General features: G+C 34.4%; 1 protein-coding gene across 1 annotated transcript in view; it reads right to left on the reverse strand.

Moving 5' to 3' along the window:
- Positions 1-23,980, reverse strand: part of SNX4 (sorting nexin 4) — a 117,910-nt gene that overhangs the window by 37,225 nt on the left and 56,705 nt on the right. Inside the window, exons 6-8 of the mRNA XM_037837360.1 lie at positions 18,351-18,406; positions 12,339-12,411; positions 6,468-6,529 (exon numbers count right to left, since the gene is read on the reverse strand). Of these exons, the coding sequence (XP_037693288.1) occupies positions 6,468-6,529; positions 12,339-12,411; positions 18,351-18,406 (191 nt within the window). The remainder of the gene's footprint in view (positions 1-6,467; positions 6,530-12,338; positions 12,412-18,350; positions 18,407-23,980) is intronic.

The raw sequence follows: 23,980 nt of genomic DNA on the forward strand, positions 1-23,980 counted from the left end.
CTAATTATCAATTTGGAAGGGTAAGGGGCCTCGAATAGTCAAAAACATTTCGAAAATGAAGAACAAAGTGGGTGGAATCATGCTTCCTGACTTGAAAGCGTATTATAAAGCCACAGTGGTCAAAACAGCATGGTACTGGCATACAGACAGACATACCAGTAGATGGAATCGAATTGAGAGCTCAGGAATAAACCCAATTATGGTCAACGGATTTTTGACAAGGCTCCCAAGTCCATTCAAACAGGACAGAACAGTTTCTTCAATAAATGGCATTGGGAGAACTGGATATCCATTAACCAAAAGCATGAAAGAGGACCTCTATCTCACACTGTATTCAAAAATTAACTCAAAATGGATTGTCCAAGTTTGTATATATTTTGTCCTCCAGAAAAAGCCATGTTCTTTGATGCAATCTTGTAGGGGCAAACATATTAGTGGGGATTAAGTTCAAACGTTTGGATTAGGGTGTTTCTGTGGAGATGCGCCCCACCCAACTGTGGGTGATGACTCTGACTGGATAACTTCCATGGAGATGTCACCCCACCCATTCAGGGTGGGTCTAAATTAAATCACTGGAGCCATATAAATGAGCTGACAAACAGAAGGAACTCAGTGCAGCTGAGAGTGAATTTTGAAGAGGAGCTACAGCCAAAAGGGACACTTTGAAGAACGCACTGGAACTGAGAGAGGAGCTTCAGCTTAGAGAGACATTTTGGAGACAGCCTTTGAGAGCAGACTTTTGCTCCAGAGAAGCTAAGAGAGGACAAACACTCCAAGAGCAACTAAGAGTGACATTTTTGAGGCGCTGAAGCCTAGAGAGGAACATTCTGGGAGAAAGCCATTTTGAAACCAGAACTTAGAGCAGATGCTGGTCACATGCCTTCCCAGCTAACAGGTTTTCCGGACACCATTGGCCATCTTCCAGAGAAGGTACCCGATTGTTGATGCATTACCTTGGACACTTTATGGCCTTAAGACTGTAACTGTGTAACCAAATAAACCCCCTTTTATAAAAGCTAATCCATTTCTGGTGTTTTGCATTCTGGCAGCATTAGCAAATTAGAACGTGGATCAAAGACCTAAATATAAGAGCCAGTATCATAAAACTCCTAAAAGAAAATGTAGGGAAACATCTTCAAAAGCTGGAAATAGGAGGTGTTTCTTAGACTTTAAAACCACAGCACAAGCAGCAAAAGAAAAAACAGATAAATGGGAAGTCCTCAAAATCGAATACTACAGTGCTTCAAAGTAATTGGTCAAAAGGGTGAAACAGCAGTCAACTCAGTGGGAGAAAATATTTGGAAACCACATGTCTGATAAGGCTTTGATACCCAGTATATATAAAGAAACCCTACACCTCAACAATAAAAAAGACAAACAACCCAATTTAAAAATGGGAAAAGGACATAATGGACATTTCTCCAAAGAGGAAATACGGACAGCTAACAGGCTCATGAAAAGATGTTCAGCTTCACTAGCTATCAGGGAAATGCAAATCAAAACCACAATGAGGTATCTCACAACTACCAGAATAGCTGCTATTAAACAAAAAGTAAACTACAAGTGTTGGAGAGGATGTGGAGAAATTGAACACATATTCACTTTGGTGGGAATGTAAACTGGTACAGCCGCTGGGGAGGATAGTTTGGCAGTTCCTCAGGAAGATAAGTATAGAGTTGCCTTATGACCCGGCAATCCCACTACTCAGGATATACCCAGAAGATCTGAAAGCAGGGATGTGAACAGACATATCATATTGGCATTATTCACAACTGCCAAAACACGGAAACAACCCAAGTGTCCATCAACAGAAGAATGGATAAACAAAATGTGCTATATACATAAGATGGAATATTATTCAGCAGTAAGAAGGAATAAAGTCCTGAATCACATGACAACATGGATGAAACCTTGAGGACATTATGTTAAGTGAAATAAGCCAGACACAAAGGGACAAATTTACACAATCTCACTGATATAAACTAATTATAATATGCAAACTCACAGAATTTACTATATTCTATGGTATATACTATATTCTATGGTAACATAGAATATAGGTTACCAGGGTACAGAATGAGGCTAAAGAATGGGGACTGGTTGCTTAATATGTGCAGAACTGTTTAACTAGGTTGAACTTAAACATCTGGAAATGGTCGGAGATGACAGTAGTGCGTTATTATAAGAACAATCAACAGTACTGAAAGGTGTGTAAATGTGGTAGAAAGGGGTATTTTCGAGTCATGTATGTCACCAGAAGGAAAACTGGAGGTTAAAGCATTGGAATGTATAACACAGTGAGTCTTGGGGTGGACAATGTCCATGATTAATCGTACAAATATAAAAATGTTCTTTCATGAACTATAGCAGATGTACAACGAGTTAATAATAGAGGGATATATGGGGAAAAATGTACCTATTGCAAACTATGGACTATAATTAACAGTAATATTTTAATACTCATTCATCAGCAGTAACAAATGTATCACACCAGTACTATGGGTCAATAATATGGGGGGGATAAAGAGTATGGGGGGATAAAGAGTATGGGAGGATTAGGGTTTTCTTTTTTCTTTTTATTTCTTTTCTGGAGTAATGAAAATGTTCTAAATTTGATCATGGGGCAGTACGCACAAATATGTGATGATATTGTGAACCAATGATTGCATAGTTTGGATGGTTTCTATGCTGAATGAATATTTCTCAATAAAATTGCATTTAAAATATCAATGATGTTTCTATATATTAGTAATGAGCTATCCAAGGAGGTAATTAAGAAAAAAAAAAATCCATTTACAATAGCAACTAAAAGAAGCAAATATCTAGGAATAAACCTAACCAAGGATGTAATGGACTTATACAAAGAAAACTACAAAACATTGCTGAAAGAAATCAAAGACCTGAATAGATGGAAAGACATTCCATGTTCATGAATTGGAAGGCTAAATGTCATTGTCAATTAAATCCAAATATGCAATACTGATCAAAATTCCAACAGACTACTTTGCACAAATGGAAAAGCTAATTATCAATTTTATTTGGAAGGGTTAGGGGTCTCAGATAGCCAAAAACATCTTGAAAAAGAAGAATGAAGATGGAGGTATCATGCTTCCTGACTTTAAAGCATTTTGTAAAGCCACAATGGTCTAAACAGCATGGTACTGGCACAAGAACAGACATATCAATCAATGGAATTGAATTGCTTCATACATTTTGGGGCTCTGATGTTAAGTGTTTATATATTTATCATCGTTACATCTTCTGTTGAATTGTCTCCTGTATCAGTACATAATGACTGCCTTTGTCCCTCATAACTGTTTTCGACTTAAAATCTATTTCATCTGATATTAGAATAGCTACCCCAGCTCTCTTGTGGTTACTATTTGCATGGTGTATCTCTGTCTACTCTTCACTTACAATCTACTTATGTCTTTGAATTTAAGGTGATGCTCTTACAGACACCATATAGTTGGGTCATGCTTTTTTATCCATTCTGCCTCTCTCTGCCTTTTGACTGGTCACTTTAATCCACCTACATTTAAAAGTCATTACTGGTAATACAGGACTTTTGCTATTTAGTCTCCGGAAGTCTTACAGCTTTTTTTAAATAACTTAATTCTTCCATTAATGCCTACTTTCACACTTATTTGATTTTTTTGTATTGTATCATATTGTATCCCTTCTCATTTCTATCCAGATGTATTTTTCATATATTTACCTTGTGGTTATCATGGGTTAAAATTTAATATCCTAAGTATATAACAATCATATTTGATTTGATGCCAATTTAACTTCAATGGCATACACATACACTGTTCCTATACCCCACTGTCCCCCATCCTGTTTTTATATCCGTGTGCCCCAAAGCATAGATTTATCATTAATTTTTACGCATTTGCATTTTAGCACCTGTAGGAAGTAAGAAGTGGAGTTATATACCAAAAAATACAATACAATGATCCTGGCATTTACAGTTACACAAATGGTTACCTTTTAAGGGAGGTCTTTATTTCTTTTTGCCACTTTGAACCACTGTCTAGTGTTGTTTCCTTTCTGTCTGAACAACTCCCTTTAGCACTGCTCATAGGGCAAGTCTAGTGGTGATGAATTCCCTCAGCTTTGGTTTATCTGGGAATGTCTTAACCTCTTCCTCATTTTTGAAAGAAAGTCTCACAGGATATAATACTTTGGTTGGCATTTGTTTCTTCAGCTTTTAAGTATTTCCACCCACTGCTGCCATGCCTCCATGGTTTCTGATGAGAAACCAGCACCTAATCTATTTGTTACTTCCTTGAATATAACATGTCTCTTTTCTCTTACAGCTTTCAGAACTCTCTCCTTGTCCTTTGAATTCAACAGTTTGATCATTATGTGACAGGCCTATTTTTCTTCAAGTTTATCCTGTTTTGTGTTCTCTGCGCTCCTTGGATGTGAACAGTCACACCTTTTGTTAAGTTTGGGAAGTTTTCTGTCATTATTTCTTTGAATATTCCTTTGTCCCTTTTTTTCTTCTTCTTCTGGGAGGCTCAAAATGCACATATTGATAAGCTTGATGGTATCACAGAGGTCTCTTGGGCTATTTTTGCTTTTTATAATTCTTTTATCTTTCTGCTCATTAACCTGGGTCATGGTGGCTTTGTATTGCAGTATGCAGGCACTTGAGCTATTTTATCCATAGAGTATGTTCATATATTCCTGTCCTAATCAAGAAGAGTTTATATTTTTACAATTTCAAGAATACTCTTCATAAAAAAGTATTATATAATCCTGATACTGCCCCAACATACATTTAATTTATTGACAAAGACATGGATAATCTGTTACTCTGATAAATCTCAAATAAATTTGGATCCATACCCCATCACTTACATTCAAATTAATTCCACAAAAATATACAAGACATAAGAATTTTTTTAAAATAGTAATCCAGAGTGGGGAAGACCTTATTGAGAGATATACAAAAATCAGTGGCCATTTCTTTATAAAGGAGAAAAACTAATCATTCATATGTAGCTAATTTAATAAACAGAGTATCTTTGTACATCAAAAATCATCATAAGAAGAGTCAAAAGATACATGGTAATCTGGAAAAAAATTTGCAATTCATTTCACAAAGGCATAATAATTTTCCTAAAATTTAAAGAACTCCTGCATATCAATAAGGAATAAGACTGTCAGCTCAATAGAGAAAAAGGGCAAAAGAAAAGTACAGACAGCTCTGGAATAGGAGACAAAATGGCTGTTAATCATAGGAATAGATGTTTGACTTCATTCATGATTAGCAAAATGCAAATTATAACTACAATGAGAAGCTTTTTTTCACCATCAGATTTACAGATAAAAGTTTGCTAACACAATGGGAGAGGGTATGAGGAAACAAGCACTAATATTTTACGGTGGGAGATCAATAACCTTTACGTAGGTCAATTTGGCAATGTCTATCAAAACTACAAATGCAACTATCCTTAGAACCAATAATTCTACTTCTTGAATTTTACCTTACATATATACTCATATATTTGTGAAATAAAACATAACAAGTGTATCTAATTGCAGTAATGAATGCAAAAGACTAAAAATAATTATCATGAGAAGAATGGTTAAATAAATTAAGAGAGTTCTGATCATGCTCCCTTTTTGTATTAAAAAAAAAGGAAAAATGTATTTGTTTGAATGTTTGTATGTTTCACTTGGAAAGATACACAAGAAACTAAGAAGGTGATATTAGTTGTCCAGAGGAGGAGACCTAGGTAGTTGGCAGGCAGGTGTGAGGAGATTTTTCATCGTATAAATTTTTGTTACTTTTGAATTTTGTGCTACATGAATGTATTACCCTCAGAAAAACATAAAATGAGTCATGTTTTTAAATTACGTGAATCAAAAGGACTTACAGTGTAACATTAGCAAGGACATTTTTCTTATAAAAAGATCTGAATAATAACTTTTAAAATGTCAGAACTAAAATAACACACAATCACAAAAGAAAATAGTTCAAAATAACCAAATTATGTGAGTTAGATACACAAATATTCTATTTTACTTTAAAATTACCCCAAAACTAAAAACCTATCTTGCAAAAGACTTCAGAAATTATAAATGACAAACAACAAAACAGAACAAAACAAAAAAAAACAAGGAAAGTCAAAAAGAAAATCACTAATTCTATATAAGTTATTTCCAATAGAACCTCCTTAGGCATTCTTTGAAGAAATTCAAGGTACAGGCCCACTACTCTGCTTCAATCGTAGGAGTTTCACTTTTATCTCCTCAATATACTGGACTTTTTTACAATTTTTTATTGAAAGAAAGAGTTCTAAGGTTTATAAAGCAAAAGTCTGAAAACCACTATTAAAGTATAAAAAAATAATCTTCTACTTCCCAGACTCAGATGTTTTCAATAATATTGATTAGCAAAAAGCTAATCAAAACTAATTACTGATTATTTTAAAAGTTTATATAATGCTTACCTGAAAACTCGCCCATAATTACCATGTACTTTATATACACCATAGAGTCGATCTGCTACTCTCTGAAATAAATATTTAACAGAAGTTACTAACTGGTCAAACATATATAGTGTTTATTAAAAAAATTCATAATCATTAAAAAAATACATAAAGGTAGAAAATATGAAAAAGGAAAAATGTAAATCCCAAAGTCCTACCACTAAAAGAAACTATTGTTGTCTCATAATATTTATGTACCTATTTTCCTACTTCTTTCTATGCATAGATTTTAATTCTTGTTTTTAAACTTCCTATTAGCAAAGTGCTAATATTTTTATCCATCAGGTTAAAACTGCCTTTAGTAAATACTTTAAATAGCTGCATAAAATTCCTCCAAACAGTATATAAAATAAACATTCTCCTATTGTTAGATAGTTATTCCTGATTTTCAGTATTGTAAGTAATGTCGTAACAAGCATCATCGGGATAACACTTCTTTCAAATTTCTGATTGTTTCCTTATGATAAAGTCCCCAAAATGGAATTTATCGGAAAGGATATAAAAATTTTCAATTCTATTGATATATAGTTTCATACATAAATGCTCAACAAAGGCAATATACTTTAATTCTACTTTGTCAAAAGATAACTTCTCTAATGAACAAAACACTTAGACATGTTAATAACAATACTATCGGAATTTTGATTACTGACATGAAATGTGCACTAGCCATTGACACAAACTGTACAAAAGACAAAGCAAAACAAACAAAAAATATTGTAATTAATTTGCTTTACTTTCCCCCAAAGGGTTACAGACATTAACTGGAAGATTAAAAGTTAATTACACATAAAACTCTAAAAAACAAAATTCCTGATATTCAGTTTCTAAATGTAAGTCCTGAGGATAAATTAGCTCATTAATTCCTTACTCAAATATGAGTAATTTGAGGGATTATTACCAACCATACAACAAATTTCAACCTGCCCAATACTTTAGCCAAAAGTGAAAGAAACCACAATTCCAAATATTTGGAGCAAGTGTAAAAGGATCATAAAATGATTCCCATATATCCTTGGCCTGCTGTGATAGAACACATACCCACCAGATCACAGGTTAATAGATCAGTAGCTTGTCACAAAAAGAGAAATATTGCATGAATTCACTTGTATGACACATACATAATAAATTAAAAAAGACACAAAGTAGACTAGAGGTGACCCAGGGTTAGAGGAGGGTGAGTTGGGAGGTATTGCTTAATGAGTACAAAGCTTCTGTTTGGGGTGACAGAAAACTTTTGGTCTGCCAGGTAACGGAAAAGTTTTGGTAATGAATGGTGGTGATAGTGGCAAAACCTTGTGATGGTAATCCCACTGAATTGTACAGTTAAAAATGGTTAGAAATATATATATGTTACTATAATAAATTTTTTTTAAAAAAAGAAAGAAACACTCAGCAGTTATTATTGGAACCAACAATATTACTGGTATGAACTTTCCAAAGACGGAAACAGATTGCTCAAGCCAACTAAAACATGAACTGACTTGTATATAGATCATTAGGCAGAAAGAAAGAAAATACAGCTAAGAAAAATATAAACTAGAGACAAGGAAAGGCAAAAATGGCAAAGAAATAAAACCTGAAACCAGATTGATGCAATTGTTGTTGGTAATCAGGAATATTGGACTAGGGAAAAGGGGCTGTGTCCAATGATTTAGTCCAGGTGGCTTTTCAATTTCGTTTCTGTTGACAAGTCTTTCTTGCTGAAGACAAGTGATAAGGGAAGGAGTAACACTTAGCAAACTTTGATGACAGAAAAAAAATCTGTCAGCCTCATCTTATCATCCTCCCAGCTCTGATACACTTGGAGCTATAGTAGGAAAGCCTCTCTGTCCTCACTGAAGTAGTAGGTGATTAAATGTTGAAAAGGACAAAGTTCTACGGCATACTATTATGTTTCGATATTTAAAAATCTGGACACACACAGCTTTTTTCCCTCTTTTGAATTGTCTCCTAAGGAGTGAAAGATTATGAGATTTAAACCTCTTGATATTGTTTGCCAAAATTTTTTCCAAAGGAGTCATATGTAATACTTTATACTGCCACCATCAATATGTAAGTAATTTCATAAACACTAAATATAATCATCTTTATAAATGACTACAAATTAAATGTTAAATAGTATTTCAATAATCATAAATTGCATTTTGAGTGTTTGACTTTGGAGAACTTATTAATTCACTTTGACCCTTAATATTACATCTTTTTTTTGGATACGTGGAAATGACCTTTATCATACGATTTTGCCGAGAATAAATAAGGTTTGTAAGGTTCCTGGCAACTAGGGTGGCTCAATGAATGTACATTTTCTTCTCCTTCACTCTACTAAAATTCATGACCTTTTTCAACATATTTATTTGTAGGTGGTTAAGAGCATGGACTCCGGAGTCAGATAGACAAATATTTAAATTCTCGCACCATGCATCTATGTGGAATTTGGAATAAATTCTCCAATGTCAAACCCTAAGGTAAGCAGGAGTTGAAATGTAAACTCACCTTTGCTACCCAAAGCCTTTATTTCCTACTACAATATTGTGTGCTCTTAGACAAGTTATTTAATCCATTTGCCTCCATTTCCTCATGCGTAAAATGGGGAGAGTAACAGTATATCTACCTTCAAAGGGCTATTGTGGGAATTAAGTAAGAAAATTATAATATGCTTAAGCACTGTGGCTAATATACAGTGGAAAATAAATGTTAGATATCGGTACTATTTTCCTTTTGTTTAGTTTGTAAGACACAAATCACGTCATCTCATCTGAGTCTCATAACTCTATGAGGAAAGCATCCCATTCCTATAACAAATATTTATTCTTTTCCTACTGTGTGCCAAGCAAATACTATTCCCATTTTCCAGCAAGGAAAACAAACTCTGAAGGGTTACTCATGTTGCTGAATGGCAGAGACAAGTTCCAAATCCAGCTCTTCTGAGTCTAAAGCCACCTGCCCTTTCTAATTGTTCTACATTTTGTGTCTTAAATATTTAACTCTTTAATCCACATGTAATTTATTTTCTGCTTTTTCTAGTTACAAAAGAATTATCTTTGACAGAAAAGACAGTCAAATAATTCTTTGTCAATTAACAGTACATCATCAGTCTCAAACAGTATCTAAGCCTCCTTCTACTCGTCATTCTGAGCATTATGAAAAAGTTCTTCCTCTGATGCTTTCTTCATCAGTGTTGGCTTTAACACTTCATTTTTATTTCACATCACTTTTCTATTACAGTTCATGACTAAAGGGCCTTTCTCCCAATTTTAGAACACAGACTTTTTTTTTAAGACAGTTTTTTTCACATACCATACAATCAATCCTAAATGTACAAACAATGGCTCCTGGTATAATCACACAATTATGCATTCACCACCACAATCAGTATGAGAACATTCCCATTTCTTTGGGGGGAAAAAAAAGAATCCCATACTCCGCATCCCCCCTCCTCCCTTATATCCCTCTATTATTGACATTTAGCTTTGGTATAGTGCCTTTGTTACAATTAATGAAAGAATACTACAATGTTACTGTAACTATAGACCTTAGTTTACATTAATTGTATTTTTTCCCATATACCACCCCATTAACACCTTTTGTTCTAGCTCATATAAAAACTTTCTTATATTTGTACAATTAACCACCATCATCATCCACTCTATGTTTCACTAAGACATACAGTCTCAGCTTTTATACTCTAGCTTTCTTTCTGGTGACATACCCAACCCTAATCTTCCTCTTTCAGCCATACTTACACTCAGTTTTGTTAATTACACTTATAATATTGAGTTACCATCAAACAGTATTGGATCACAGACTTTTAAAACCTAAGCTAATCAGAAAGAATCCTGTATTTTTCATTGGCATTTCTCTCATTTATATAGCCAGAATTTCAATTTAATTCAGATCAGGTGCTGCCTTTCCTTCGAACATCTCAAGTTATCTACCTTTCAAGTCAATAAAGCTTCAGAAACCTGTTTTCATAAAGTTTAGGATAAATATCTATACCCAGAATCCTCTTACTTACTTATTACAAACTCTTTGATGAAAAGGTCACTTTCTTTAAAGGAAAGAATTTCTTTCTTTAAATTCAAGAAGCAACTTATGTTATTGCTTTTTCTGATCTTTTTAAACAAAAATTGTCAGCATATTCAAGAGAGGATCTTGGGAGTGGGGGTTGGGTGGGGAGAGAATGGTACAGACAAGGAAAAGAGCAAATAAAAGCCCTAGAGCAGAAATAAGTTTGATGAGGTCAAGAAATAGGAGGATAATAGGGCTAAAGTGGAGTGTGCAAAGAGTAAAGTGAGTATAAAAATAATTATGTAGGAGAATCTTTAAAAACTTTTCTTCAACATCATGGTTAATTTTTGTTATAATCTTTTAAAAGTTATTAAATATTAATCACCTTTTAAAATATACTTTCAGTAGAAAACCAGTATAATCACTATCATATCTTGCCTCATGTTTTATGAAAGCAATCATTCATACTTTCAGGCTAGATGGTCTATAGTACAGCCTCACAAAAATGACAATTATTTCTCCCTCCTTTAGATCTCAGCCTAATTCCCTATGCTTCATGAGTTTTCAAACAAAGCTTTTGACAGTGTCCCCTTCAGTTTGGTTGAAGGCCTTTAAGGAGGGCTATAACCGCCATAATCAGCCAGACACCTAAGTTAAGTGGATTTTCCAAGTCTTCTGACACATAAGACAAAGCAGTGTGAATTCCTCTTCCAGTTTTCTGGGTGTCTCCGTATTCCCACTGCCACCTTCCACAAGAACTGTTAACTGAATTATTATTTCGGTAATTTTAGGGCAACGAAAGGCCTAGAAATTTTACCTCATTAATCCAGTTCTTTCTAATACCCATTTCCTGATTGATAAAATACACAGGTACCTTTTCTTTCCCTAGAAAGTATTTTACAGTTTATTTAAAGAGTCCAGTGGTTCTCTGAACGGTTTAAGATGAGATTCAGACAATACAGAGCTCTTCAGAAGGATTTTTTCCCTTTTTCGTATTTTTTAAAACGGAAATTTTTAAACACAGAAAGAGTAGAGAACATTTCCCATCACCTAGCTTCAATAATTATTAAAATATGACCAATCATTTCATCTAAAGCTGTCCTCATTCTGTACCCCTCACTGGTGGATTACTGTAAAGAAAATCCCAGAAAATATATCTCATTTCAGGAGGATGTCAATCAGCATAAGACATGCTTCTACACTTGCTGTACTGTTCTCTTTAAAAGCTTTAGCACACGCAGGTTCTAAGGTTTCCTCTAGGCTACCCCAAAAGGCCAGAATGGATTGTACAACATTTTTCAGGTAGATTAATTTAATTTACCTGGAAGCATTTTTCTCCATTTCTATTACAGCCAAACTATATGGTTAAGTACAATTATTGTTCCTCGATTTCTAGTTTCTTTTGTCATGGCAGACCATTACTCCAAATAAGTTTACTTAGTAGAATTAAAAAGCACAGATGGCCTAACACACACAATCTATTTCACAGATCTTAAAAAAAAAATAACTGAAAGAATAAGGGTATTATTATAGGTAAATCTAAAATCCTACATGTATTTAATTACATTCCAACACTGAAATGGCAGGCCTTTTGCAAGATACCAAAACAACCGTACTATGACAAACCATGCAGAAAACAACAGGCTAAAAATTCGAGTTGCTTATGCCAGAAAATATTTCACATTTTTAATAAAATGCAGTTTGGATAATGAACACAACAAATTTGAATGTAAAAATTAGTTATTCAACATAAATATCACCCATTACTTAAAAGCATAATAATTATAAATATGTGTCAAAATGCTTCTGGGGACTACTTACAGCTCTGACTCGAAGAAGATGTGAGATGACAGACTGTAGTTCATCACTGTAGTGTTTTAGTTCAGTAAATCTCCTAAACCGGAAATGAATAAAACATCATTTTGCTCATAAAATTAAGTAGTCAAAAACTGAAAGATGAAACAGTAGTTCCTGAGAATGAAACTCATTCCACTTAACCATATGCTGGCCTTGAATCTTTATATACCAATACAAATTCAAAAAGTCCTACAACAAAACAACCATACTTTCTTTTGATATTCTGAAAGGCATGGAAAGACGTTTGTTATGCTTCATAATTTACACTGGGGACTGAGATAGAGACAAAATTTGTTGGTATGGAAAATTACATTGGAAAAAAAAGGGAAAAATTTACAGTGCTAAAAAAAATCTTACAGAGCTACCATCAACTCATGGTCTCTAATCACGGTTTTAATGCTGTCCAGTAATCTATGTTACCCTTATCTATGAATTGTCATTTCCATAAAAAACTCAAACTTCTGACAGCACCACCTCCAAAAAACCTAGCTTCCTTCTTCACAGCTGAAACAGAGGCCATCAGATAGTAACACTGTCTCTACTTTCTACCACTAAACCTACAAACTTCCCCACATCTGTATTTCTCATCTCTTCCTTCCCTCTAAAATCCTTCTTTCCATCCAAGGTTCTAAATTCCATCCAAGGCTCTAAATGGTACACCCTATATCCCTATTTTCTAACTTCCTCTCTCTATCATTAGCATATCAATTAATTTAGGTCTCTCCTAGATTAAACCCACATACACACACACACAAACACACACTCCCTTGACAATGCATTTCCAAACTATCATCAGCCTCTCAACAATCACCTCTTCATAGCCACACTTTCATAAGACATTATCTTCCTGGCAATAACCACTGTTCCCCTACCATTCACTGCTTAGCCCACTACAGTCTAGCTCTGCCTCCAGGACTACAGTGGAGAAATATTCCTGCCAAAGTCACCAACTATTTTCATGTTTCTAAAATTAGATAATACATTTCAGTCCCTATCTTACTTGATCCTCCCAACAACATCAACTACTGACCTTACCCTTCTCAAAAATTTGTGTTCCCCTGACATTTGTATCATTTTCTCACAGCTTTCCTTTTGCTATCTGGCCACTCCTCAAGTCTTCTCTGCTGCAGTATTCACTTTTTTCACCATCTCCTGTATCTTCAACTTTAGTGTGCACCTGAGATGTCTGTTAAAAAGTGCAGAATCCTGGGTCTCTCAGAGTCAGTTCTGAATAACCACCATGACTGTGTACAGAGGCCCTGGGGGGACCCAGGAATCTGAATTAAAAACAAACTCACCCACAGGATTCAGATGTTGGTAATACCCAGATGACCTTTTTGGAAAATGGCCTTTAGTTTGGCATATTCCTCAGTTCTAGGTCCTCAGCCACCTTCCACTCAATCTACATACTCTGATTCATCATTCATAAAGTTTCACAATTACTATCTATATGCTGCTGAATTACAAATTTCTATCCCCAGCCTAAATCTCTCTCCTAAGCTTCAGACCTATAAATCTGACTAGCAGACATATGTTCTTGCTTACATATGCACAGTTCAACTTAACTTTCCCAACCCCCACTGCCACCGCCACCCCAATCTCACTCTCCCATGTTCCCTAGCACTCTAAAAAATGAGATCTGGATGTCATTTGCATTTCCTTTCCCTCTCCTTCACTCTATACATTCTACTAATCATCCAGTCTTTTGATTCTACCCCCTAAATATTGCCCCACTGCATCCATTTTTCTCTAGCCCCTCTGCCAATACCCTAGATTCAGATTAGCATCTTCATTTCTCAACTGGAATAACTATAGCAGTCTCCTAACTAGTCTCTTGTATTGTAAATATCTGTCTGTCTCTGTCCCTGTCCACCAAGACTATAAATTTTATGGGAGGACTTTCTACCTTTTTCACCCCAGGGCCTGAAATAAAACAAGAACTCAGTAGCTATATAATTAATAGTGAATTAATTGCGCCACACATAAAGAGGGGAATGCAAAACTGTTGCAACCTGTTATCAAATAAATTCATTTTGGAAAATTTCCATTTCCCCAAAATGCAGAAGGGTCACAAGGGAAAACTGGTGTGTAAAATAAAAGCTACCCTTGGCCAAAGACAATGCTACTTTATCTTTTATCATTATCCAAAGACTGGATGTATGTAGTTACTATGTTTATCTAATTTCTCAGCATCCTGTTCAAAGGTATATATAAAGAGGTGGCTGGCAAGGACTGTGGGTATCAAATCATTAGATAAAATACTTAACCTCTATCACTCCTACTCCTCTCAAAGCTGTATTTTTCAGCCAAGACAAAATTTTAGGGATAAAAGGGCTGGAAAGATTGGCTAGCCATTAAGTGGAGTACAAATCCATGTCTAATCTCCCTTGTGACATCCTAGACAGAAAGGAAGAAAATGTACTATTCAATTTTGCTTGCATTTGTAGGATAAAACACTGAAGGGATATAAACCTATAAATTAATGAAGTGTTACCCTTTGAAGAGGAGGAGGGAGAATCACAGATGGGGATGGGACTGAGACTTTTCATTGTATACCTTTCTATGTCTGTCTGTCTATCTATCTACATATATTTGGTTAACCATGAGAATGTATTTATTACCTACACAAAAAATTTTTAAAGGTTTATATAAAATTAAATTTGAAAAAGAAAATGTATTATCTCAGGTAACTGTGAACTGCTTTCTTTATGTAGAAGCAATTAAAATTTAGCTGATATAATTTTCCTTTCACGAGTTAATATTTCAATTTGAATATCAAGAGGCAAATATTTGTTAAACACTATCCTTGATCAGATCTTCTTGTGCCGGGGCCCAGGAGCCAGATTTAAGGAGCTCTCTTATCAGTTTCCCAACTCTAGGGCTGGCATGACTATAAAATTCTTGGTTGTCATATTTGGTCATGAGAAAATTTCTAAGAATATAAACAGTAAGTCTCAGAACACTTATATTAGGTGAACCAGAGGTTTCTGGAGTTTAGAGAAGACCCCAACACCTTTGATAACAATGTGTATTTAAGAAATAAAAGTGAATTTTATGAAAACAAGAGTTTAAGTTCTTCACCCAAGTTGAAACCTAACAATGGCTGAATATTAAAATGAGGAATCCTACCCTAAATTAGGTATTCTTAAAGACAGATTAAAGACTAAAAATTATATATCATCAAAGTCAGAATGCTGTTAGTTTCACTTGAAAGCAAGGAATTAAAACACAGTCTAGATTAGGGAGATGTTGATTAAAAAAAAACTTTCCTCCCTAAAATACTACATACCTATGATCCCTGGCTGTAGGGCAAAAGCAAGATGTAAATGTAGATTCTGATAAGACTGTAAGTTTGAGGTTCTCCCATACCTAATGTATCTTATGGTCTCAACCAACCTTATTTTCTACTCTCCTTAAAACATATCCATTATCATTGTAAGCTCCTTATGCTTCTCTTTATTCTTCATACTCTACCGTTACTTACTTGGTAGCCATCTCCCCTTCTACACCTGGACAAGTACCTTTCCTAATCAAATCTCATCTATTATTCAAGAACTATCTTGAAATTAACCTCCATCAAGGCTTTATCTGAATGCAGCTCTCTTATCTCAAAGTTCAATGGCACAAACACAATTTGGGGTCTGTTTTCTATTTCATGCAGCTTTCATATTTTCACATGGCTTTAGATTTCTCTATCAAATACACTCAAGCCGTAAAGGTTCTCTTATACTTCTTTGTAATGTGCACAACCAACTATTACCTAGGATAAAGCCCTAAAAGAAAATGAACCCAATGAACTCTAGCAGTATGAGTGACTGTTAGGACAAATACATCAGTTCACTTTCTACCTTCCTCTTCTTCCAGTTTCTAACCTTCCAGTTCCTGCCTCCCTGCCTACTTGTGGGAGTTCTTAATATGGTACCATGGGCTCTTTGAAGAAAACTCACTGCATAAATTTCTTTTCCCTATTTGTACTTCCTGCCCTAAATTCAGCATAGGAAAGGAGATTTAACTTGATAGCTGGAAAACTCAAGGAATAACCTGAGCAAATCATAACTGATTAACTGACTGTATAACCTGGCTTTCTTTTAAAAGAAGAAAACCATGATTTTATACATGATTTAATTTGGTAACTGAAACCACAGCAGGTAAAACTTCTACTGGGCATGGTAACCCAGAATATGTGTGGTTGTTCTTATTTATTTCTATTAGAAATAGTTTTTAAAATAACGTAAATAGCATGTTACTTACATAATCTGGTCTGTTTAGCTTATTTGCAACAACAACATGAAGAGCTTAGTGGATTAAGGTAAACCTTAGACGTATCTCTTTTAAGAAATATACACAACTAATGCAATGAAAAAGCATTTACAAATCACCTGAGGCCACATAAGGGGAAGACTCAAAGTCCTCTTCCTCAATGCCCTTAGTCTAATTTGGAGAATGATAACCATGCATGAAACAAGTATTTTAAAAAATCATTTTGGTATATCCCTCTGGAATATAAAATCTTTCCAGTTTTCTAGATTTTAGCAAAGGACAGAATAAAGCTATTTTAGTAATGTAGTATTTTAGTAACAATATGAACAATAATTAAGCTACTGCACTAGCTAGATCTAGAATAGAAATTCTGTATGTTAAGAATCTATTATAACAATGACTGATAAATATATACAATTCTCTTATCTAGAATGTAAGGGAAACAAATTATTTAACTACACACTAATTACATCCTTTAATAAGAACATAAGGGCAAAAAATCTGTCATAGGTTGATTACATTTTAGATTCTACATATGGATATTAAATAAAATGTAGCAATTTACAAAACCTATTTAAGACAGAAAAGAAAAATAGTCAAATGACAAAACATTAGGATGGGTTCTGATAATCTAATCTATATCTTTCTCTGATTAACATATAGCTTTCAAAATCGTAAACATATTATTAGGTTTTCCAAAGCTTTTTTCTGCGGGTGACTTATAATTTTCGTTCTTAATCTAAAGAATCCCTCTTCTGTGATACCATGCACGTTGTTACAACACTTATAAAAACCTCAATCATAATTTCCTAATTACTAAAACTTTAAAGTATTCATTTATATTTTACATTGAAAATTTGCATTAAAAATCAGAGGCACTGCTGTTACTATGTTATGGTTTTAAAAGTCAGATGTGATAGGTTATCAGATAATGCAAACTTGGCCTTTGTCTAGTAAAACTTTTTATTATGGAGAAAGTAATGCTGAAGGATTGACTAGAGAAATTCCAACAGACAAAATAGCCTTGGTCCCGTGAGACAGAAAGCCTCATCTACTTTAGCTTATTTCTAACCTAACTCTTTTAGTTGGTAAGGGTCCATATAATGAAAAGCCTGAATTATCCACCAAATTTAGAGAATCAGCAAAACCAGAACCTACGAAATAACTATCTTTCAGCCTAAGGAAAGTCATTCTTGAGTATACTGGCCTCCCTAATACTCTCACAAACACTAAACTGACATTAATAGAGTCAAGTATTCTCATATAAATACAATTCCAGAAAAGTATTATGCTAGTATGTAGTTATCAATCAAGTTTACTGGAATACAAAGCAGACCATTTAATGAAAATATACACAATATATAATCTTGATTTTCATACATACTTGACAAGCAAGGTCATGGAAGGAAAACTATTTTTTAGGAAATTAGTCTTCTCATTTTTCTGATACCATCAACAACATTCAATAAATCCTTTTAGAAAAAAGTGATGGTTTAATTTTCTAAAACTTCAATTAGTTACTTATAACCTTAAACCCAAATAAATTACCCAAATTTGAAAATCAGTTTTAGACTTTTGAAAGGATCTCACTAAATGTGAATTACTATTTAAAATATTTAGCAAATAAAGTGCACACATTCAGAAATGAAAAATTAAATAGATTGATAAGGCATCATTCAAAACAACATTTTAACCGTTATTAAAGTAAAACCTTACTTGTCTGGGTTTTTCACTCTGAATGTTGCATTAAGCGCTTTTAACCTGGAGTCTGCCTGGAAAAAATAATTTGTTAGCTTAATACAATTACATTTCAGGGTATAAAATTTAAACAATTTTACTTTCCCTTTAGAATTAAGATGCTCAAGTACAGTTTTCTTCATATCATTTTGTGTCAAACACATTAAACATACCTTAAAATCTGAACAGTTTATTTTTGAAAACACTACAAAACATGTTATATATTAAACTGATCAATGGCATTCAAAGATACCAAAGTAAAACAACTGTAAACACCAATACACAGAAGTAAATAGCTCTGCATTATTATAATTCAATAGGTCAAGTGAAAAAAGTAGTTTATTTTTTCCGTAAGCCACAGAAACATAATGTTCTGTATACACAAACTAAACAAAACTACTGCTTTGTAGCCTATGCATTACTGAGGGCAGTTCTCAAATGGAATCCAAACCAAATACACATTATGTTTTCTCATTTTCATGATCAGTATGTAAGGAAAAAAAACAAACATGTGGAAATGCATGTACTAAAGTAATACTTCACTAAAGTAAAATAAACCAAATGACATCAAATTACTTTCTAACAAATGGCTCTCAAAGGAGGCACAGAAGGATTGACCTAAATAATAATAATTTCATTGCATGAAATCTATACTTAACATGTTCAAATTCTACCTGAAGTTCTCATGAAAACAAGCAGCTTTTCTGACCAACACAAAGGAACTAAAGAGTTCTTAAAAGCTAGGTCAATAAAGAACCAATTTCAAAATGTGGTTTGATTTTGAAAATTCTTATCAGCTTGAAAATTTTACATTATTCCAAATTTCAACCCACCATAGAAATACTATCAATAAAACAAACAAACAAAACAAAAACATTATTAGGGCTTTCCAGATTAGTGAGCTGAGAAAAGAAAACTGAATACAACAAATATGCTACTCCACAAACTCAGCCTTGCAGAACTCCACACCCAAGAGAGACTCAAATAGCTATCAGTGCTTAATTTCTCACTGATTTCAGGGGTTATCTTATTCCTAAAACTGATATTTCACCAATTCTTGATGTTTCCTACATTTCAAACAACAAAGGAGCTAATATACATGAAAGTGCTTATGAATAAAAGCACTCATGGATTTAAGGCACAAACTATTACCTTATGTTCTTTAAGTAAATTAAAATCACTTAACACCAAAGGATCTCACAAATGTTAATGACTTTGTAGCCACACAAAAATTTGATTCTTTAAATGAGGATGAAATTACATAAAAACCATAAATAAAGAACAAAAAATTTAGTTTGTAATTTTATGAACCACACGATTTTTCACACTATTTTCTTTTTAATTTTTAATATCACCAATTTATCCATTTAGAAGAGAAATATGTCACCATCCTAATCTTTGTTTACCAAACATTCTGTCAAGTCAAAGCCATCACCATGCCCCACTCAACACACTGTTCAACTCAACTTGCTCATCATTTTAAAAGACTCCATAAAAAGGGAAGTTGCCTTAAATTAGAAACTTCTCCCCAAAGCTAGATCTCTGAATAACTATCTGGACCATTCCAGTTCTAACAGGTTACCATCCACCTTATCAGATTCCCCAAAATATCTAAAGAAGCACACTTACCCATTACTGTTTCACACCATCTCTGGTGGCTTAGAGCTATGTACCCCAGAAAAACATGTTTTTGAACTGAATCCATTCCTAAGGGTAATAATCCTTGAAAATAGGACCTCTTGAAGAGGTTAAGATGAGAGCTAAATGAATCAGGATGGGTCTGAATCCTAATACTGGAGTCCTTTAAAAGCAGAATGAAATTCAGACACATAGAGAGAAAGCCATACAAAGAAGCTGAAGTCAATGGAAGCTGGAAGAGAAAGAAGCCAGGAGATGCCACCATGTGCATTGCTATGTGAGAGAAAAGCCAAGGACTCAAGGATCACTGGCAGTCATTCCCAGAATGACACAATCTTCTGGGAAAAAGCATCACTTTTATTATGCCTTGATCTTGGACGACTTCTAGCCTCAAAACCATGACCCAATAAATTCCTACTGTGTAAACCAACCCACTGTATGGTCTTTGTTTTGGCAGCCAGGAAACCAAAACAACCCCATTTTATTTCCTTTGAAACAGCACTATCTGAAATCATCTTATTTCTTTACTTGTTTCTTGCCTATCTCCTTCCACTAGAATGTAAGTACCATAAAAAGAACACAATGTGTATGTCACAAAGTCACAATAAATTTTTAAAGATTGAAATCATACAAAGTATCTTCTCAGACCACAATGAAATGAAAATGGATATCAATAATAGAGGGAGAATTTGAAAATGCAAAAATATGTGAAAAATTAAACAATACACTCCTGAACAACCAATAGGTCAAAGGAGAAATTACAAGGGAAATCAGGAAATATTTTGAGACATATGAAAATGAAAACACAACATACTAAAATCTATAGGATGCAGCAAAGGCAGTGCTGAAGAGGGAAATTTATAACTCTCAAGGCTTATGTTAAAAAGATCTCAAATCAGAGACCTAACCTCTCAGGCTAGAGGATCTAAAAAAAAGAGCAAACTAAACCCAAAGAGAGCAGGAGGAGGGATGTAACAAACATTTTAGAGGGGAGATAAATGAAATAGAGAATTAAAAACACAATAGAGAATCAACAAAGCCAAAGTTGGTTTTTTGGAAAGATTGAAAAAATTGACAAACCTGTAGCTCAAATGACAAAGAAAAAGAAAGAGGATGCAAATGACTACAATCAGAAAATAAGGGACATAACTAACAACCCCACAGAACTAAAAAGGATTATAGGATACTGTGAACAACTGTACACCAACAAATTAGATTACCTAAAAGAAATGGACAAATTCCTAGAAATGTACAAACTACCTATATGAACTCAAGAAGAAATGGAAGATCTCAACAGACCAACAAGTAAAGAGACTGAATCAGTAACCAATATCTCCCAATAAAGAAAAGTCCAGGACGATGGCTTCACTGGTGAATTTTACCAAACATTCCTAAAAGAATTAACACCAACTCTGCTCAAACTCTTCCAAAAAACTGAAGAGGAGGGAACACTTCCTAATTCATTCTACAAAGCCAACATTACTCTATTACCAAAGAGAGAAAAATACCACAAGAAAATAAAATTGCAGATCAATATCCCTTATGAATATAAATGCAAAATCCTCAACAAAATATTAGCAAACTGAACCCAACAGCACATTTAAATAATTACACACCGTGATCCTGTGGGATTTATCCCAGGTATGCAAGGGTGGTTCAACATAAGAAAATCAATTAATGTAATATAACACAAGGAGAGATATTGTATGTCACCACTACTATGCACTCCCTGAACAATGTAAAATCAATGTCTTATAATGTAGAATATTGGGGACCTAGTCATAGAAAGAGGCTAGTGAAGGGGGACTGATAATCTAATAGGTTCAGATACGTTAATGAGGGTAAATTCAAAGGTATGGAAATGGATAGGGGTGATGACTGTTTGTTAATGGGATTATAAGTATCAGAGCTGCATTGAAGGCAAAAAGAATTGACAGGGGTTGTTTAAAGGCATATATCCCACAGATCAGCAATACAAATATAGATAGGTGCTTGCACGATATACTTCTAAGGTATGACACTGGTACAGAGAGTTGACAACAGAAGGGTATATGGGAAAAATCTACCTATTGCATACTAGGGACTATAATTAATAGGAAGACCTTACTAGTACCACACAAATCTAGGGACAAATAATTGAGGGCTGAAAAGAGCTATGGCGTGTTTCGGGTCATGAGAATTGTTTAAAATGGAGAGTGATGAGGATTGTGAAACTAAGTGATGATAACGTGAGATAGGGATGGATTATCGTGGACAGACCATATGCTATGTGAACTTATAAATCAAGCCCTCAATCTTGAGGCTTGCTCCTATGAAACTTATTGTTCTAAAGGGGAGGCTAAGTCCACCTATAATTATGCCTAAGAGTCACCTTCAAAGAACCTCTTTTGTTGCTCAAATGTGGACTTTCTCTCTCTAAGCCTAACTCTGCAAATAAATTCATCACCCTTCCCCTGAAGTAGGAAAGGACCCCCCAGGTGAATGAGTCTCCCTGGCTACATGGGACACGGATTCCAGGAATGAGCCTGAGCCTGGCATTGAGGGGTTAAGAATGCCTTTTTGACCAAAAGGGGAAAAAGAACAACAACAACATAAGCTGTCAGTGGCTAAGAGAATTCAAATAGAGTCAAGAGGCTGTCCCGGAGGGTACTCCTATGCAAGCTTCACCTAGATATGCCAAATGGCCACAGTATGATAAGCCCAAATCAAAAGCATTTCCAAAAACCCTAAAGAATGCTTGGATCCCTATCTGAGACCCTATAAAAGTTTCACTCACTCAGTTTATTCTTCACAAACTTAAATTCTTCAGAGAGCTCCTATGCCAGCTCAGTCCCCAAACCCAGAGGCAACAGCCTCTTCAAGAACATTGACCAGATGTGTCCCTTTTTACCATAATGTTGACACCACTTTTCAACATGAACAAGTTAGGGTGATCACTCCCTAGACATCCCTGAAGATCAGGAAAGTGATTAAACTAGAAGAAGGGATAGTAACAGACAAGACGGAATTTAACAAAGGATTATGAATACTGACTCCCTATATAATTTTCTTTTTCTTAATTGCTTGGGTACTAGAATAGCTAGAAGGAAAGAATTGAAATGGTGGAACTGTAACACATAGCATTCTTTGAAATTTGCTATATAGCTATTTGTTAAATTGTAATTTGAATATTACCACCTTTTTGTATGTATGTTATATCTCACAATAAGGAAATAACTGAAACCATGGTACTGTAACTCATAACATTTCTGGAAATTTCCTATATAACTACTTGTTTTGTTTTGTTTTTCAAAATAAACAGCTTTTGTGCCAAAGGACTTTATCATGAAAGTGAAAAGACAACATACTCAATGGGAGAAAATATCTGGAAACCACATATCTGATAAGGTTTTTTTTTTTTTTTTCATTTTTTTATCTTCATTTTATTCAGATATATTCACATACCACGCAGTCATACAAAACAAATCGTACATTCGATTGTTCATAGTACCATTACATAGTTGTACATTCATCACCTAAATCAATCCCTGACACCTTCATTAGCACACACACAAAAATAACAATAATAACTAAAGTGAAAAAGAGCAATTGAAGTAAAAAAGAACACTGGGTACCTTTGTCTGTTTGTTTGTTTGTTTCCTTCCCCTATTTTTCTACTCATCCATCCATAAACTAGACAAAGTGGAGTGTGGTCCTTATGGCTTTCCCAATCCCATTGTCACCCCTCATAAGCTACATTTTTATACAATTGTCTTCGAGATTCATGGGTTCTGGGTTGTAGTTTGATAATTTCAGGTATCCACCACCAACTACTCCAATTCTTTAGAACCTAAAAAGGGTTGTCTAAATTGTGCGTAAGAGTGCCCACCAGAGTGACCTCTCGGCTCCTTTTGGAATCTCTCTGCCACTGAAGCTTATTTCATTTCCTTTCACATCCCCCTTTTGGTCAAGAAGATGTTCTCCGTCCCACG

Source organism: Choloepus didactylus, chromosome 1 (genome assembly GCF_015220235.1).
Source record: "Choloepus didactylus isolate mChoDid1 chromosome 1, mChoDid1.pri, whole genome shotgun sequence".
Lineage (NCBI taxonomy): Eukaryota > Metazoa > Chordata > Mammalia > Pilosa > Megalonychidae > Choloepus > Choloepus didactylus.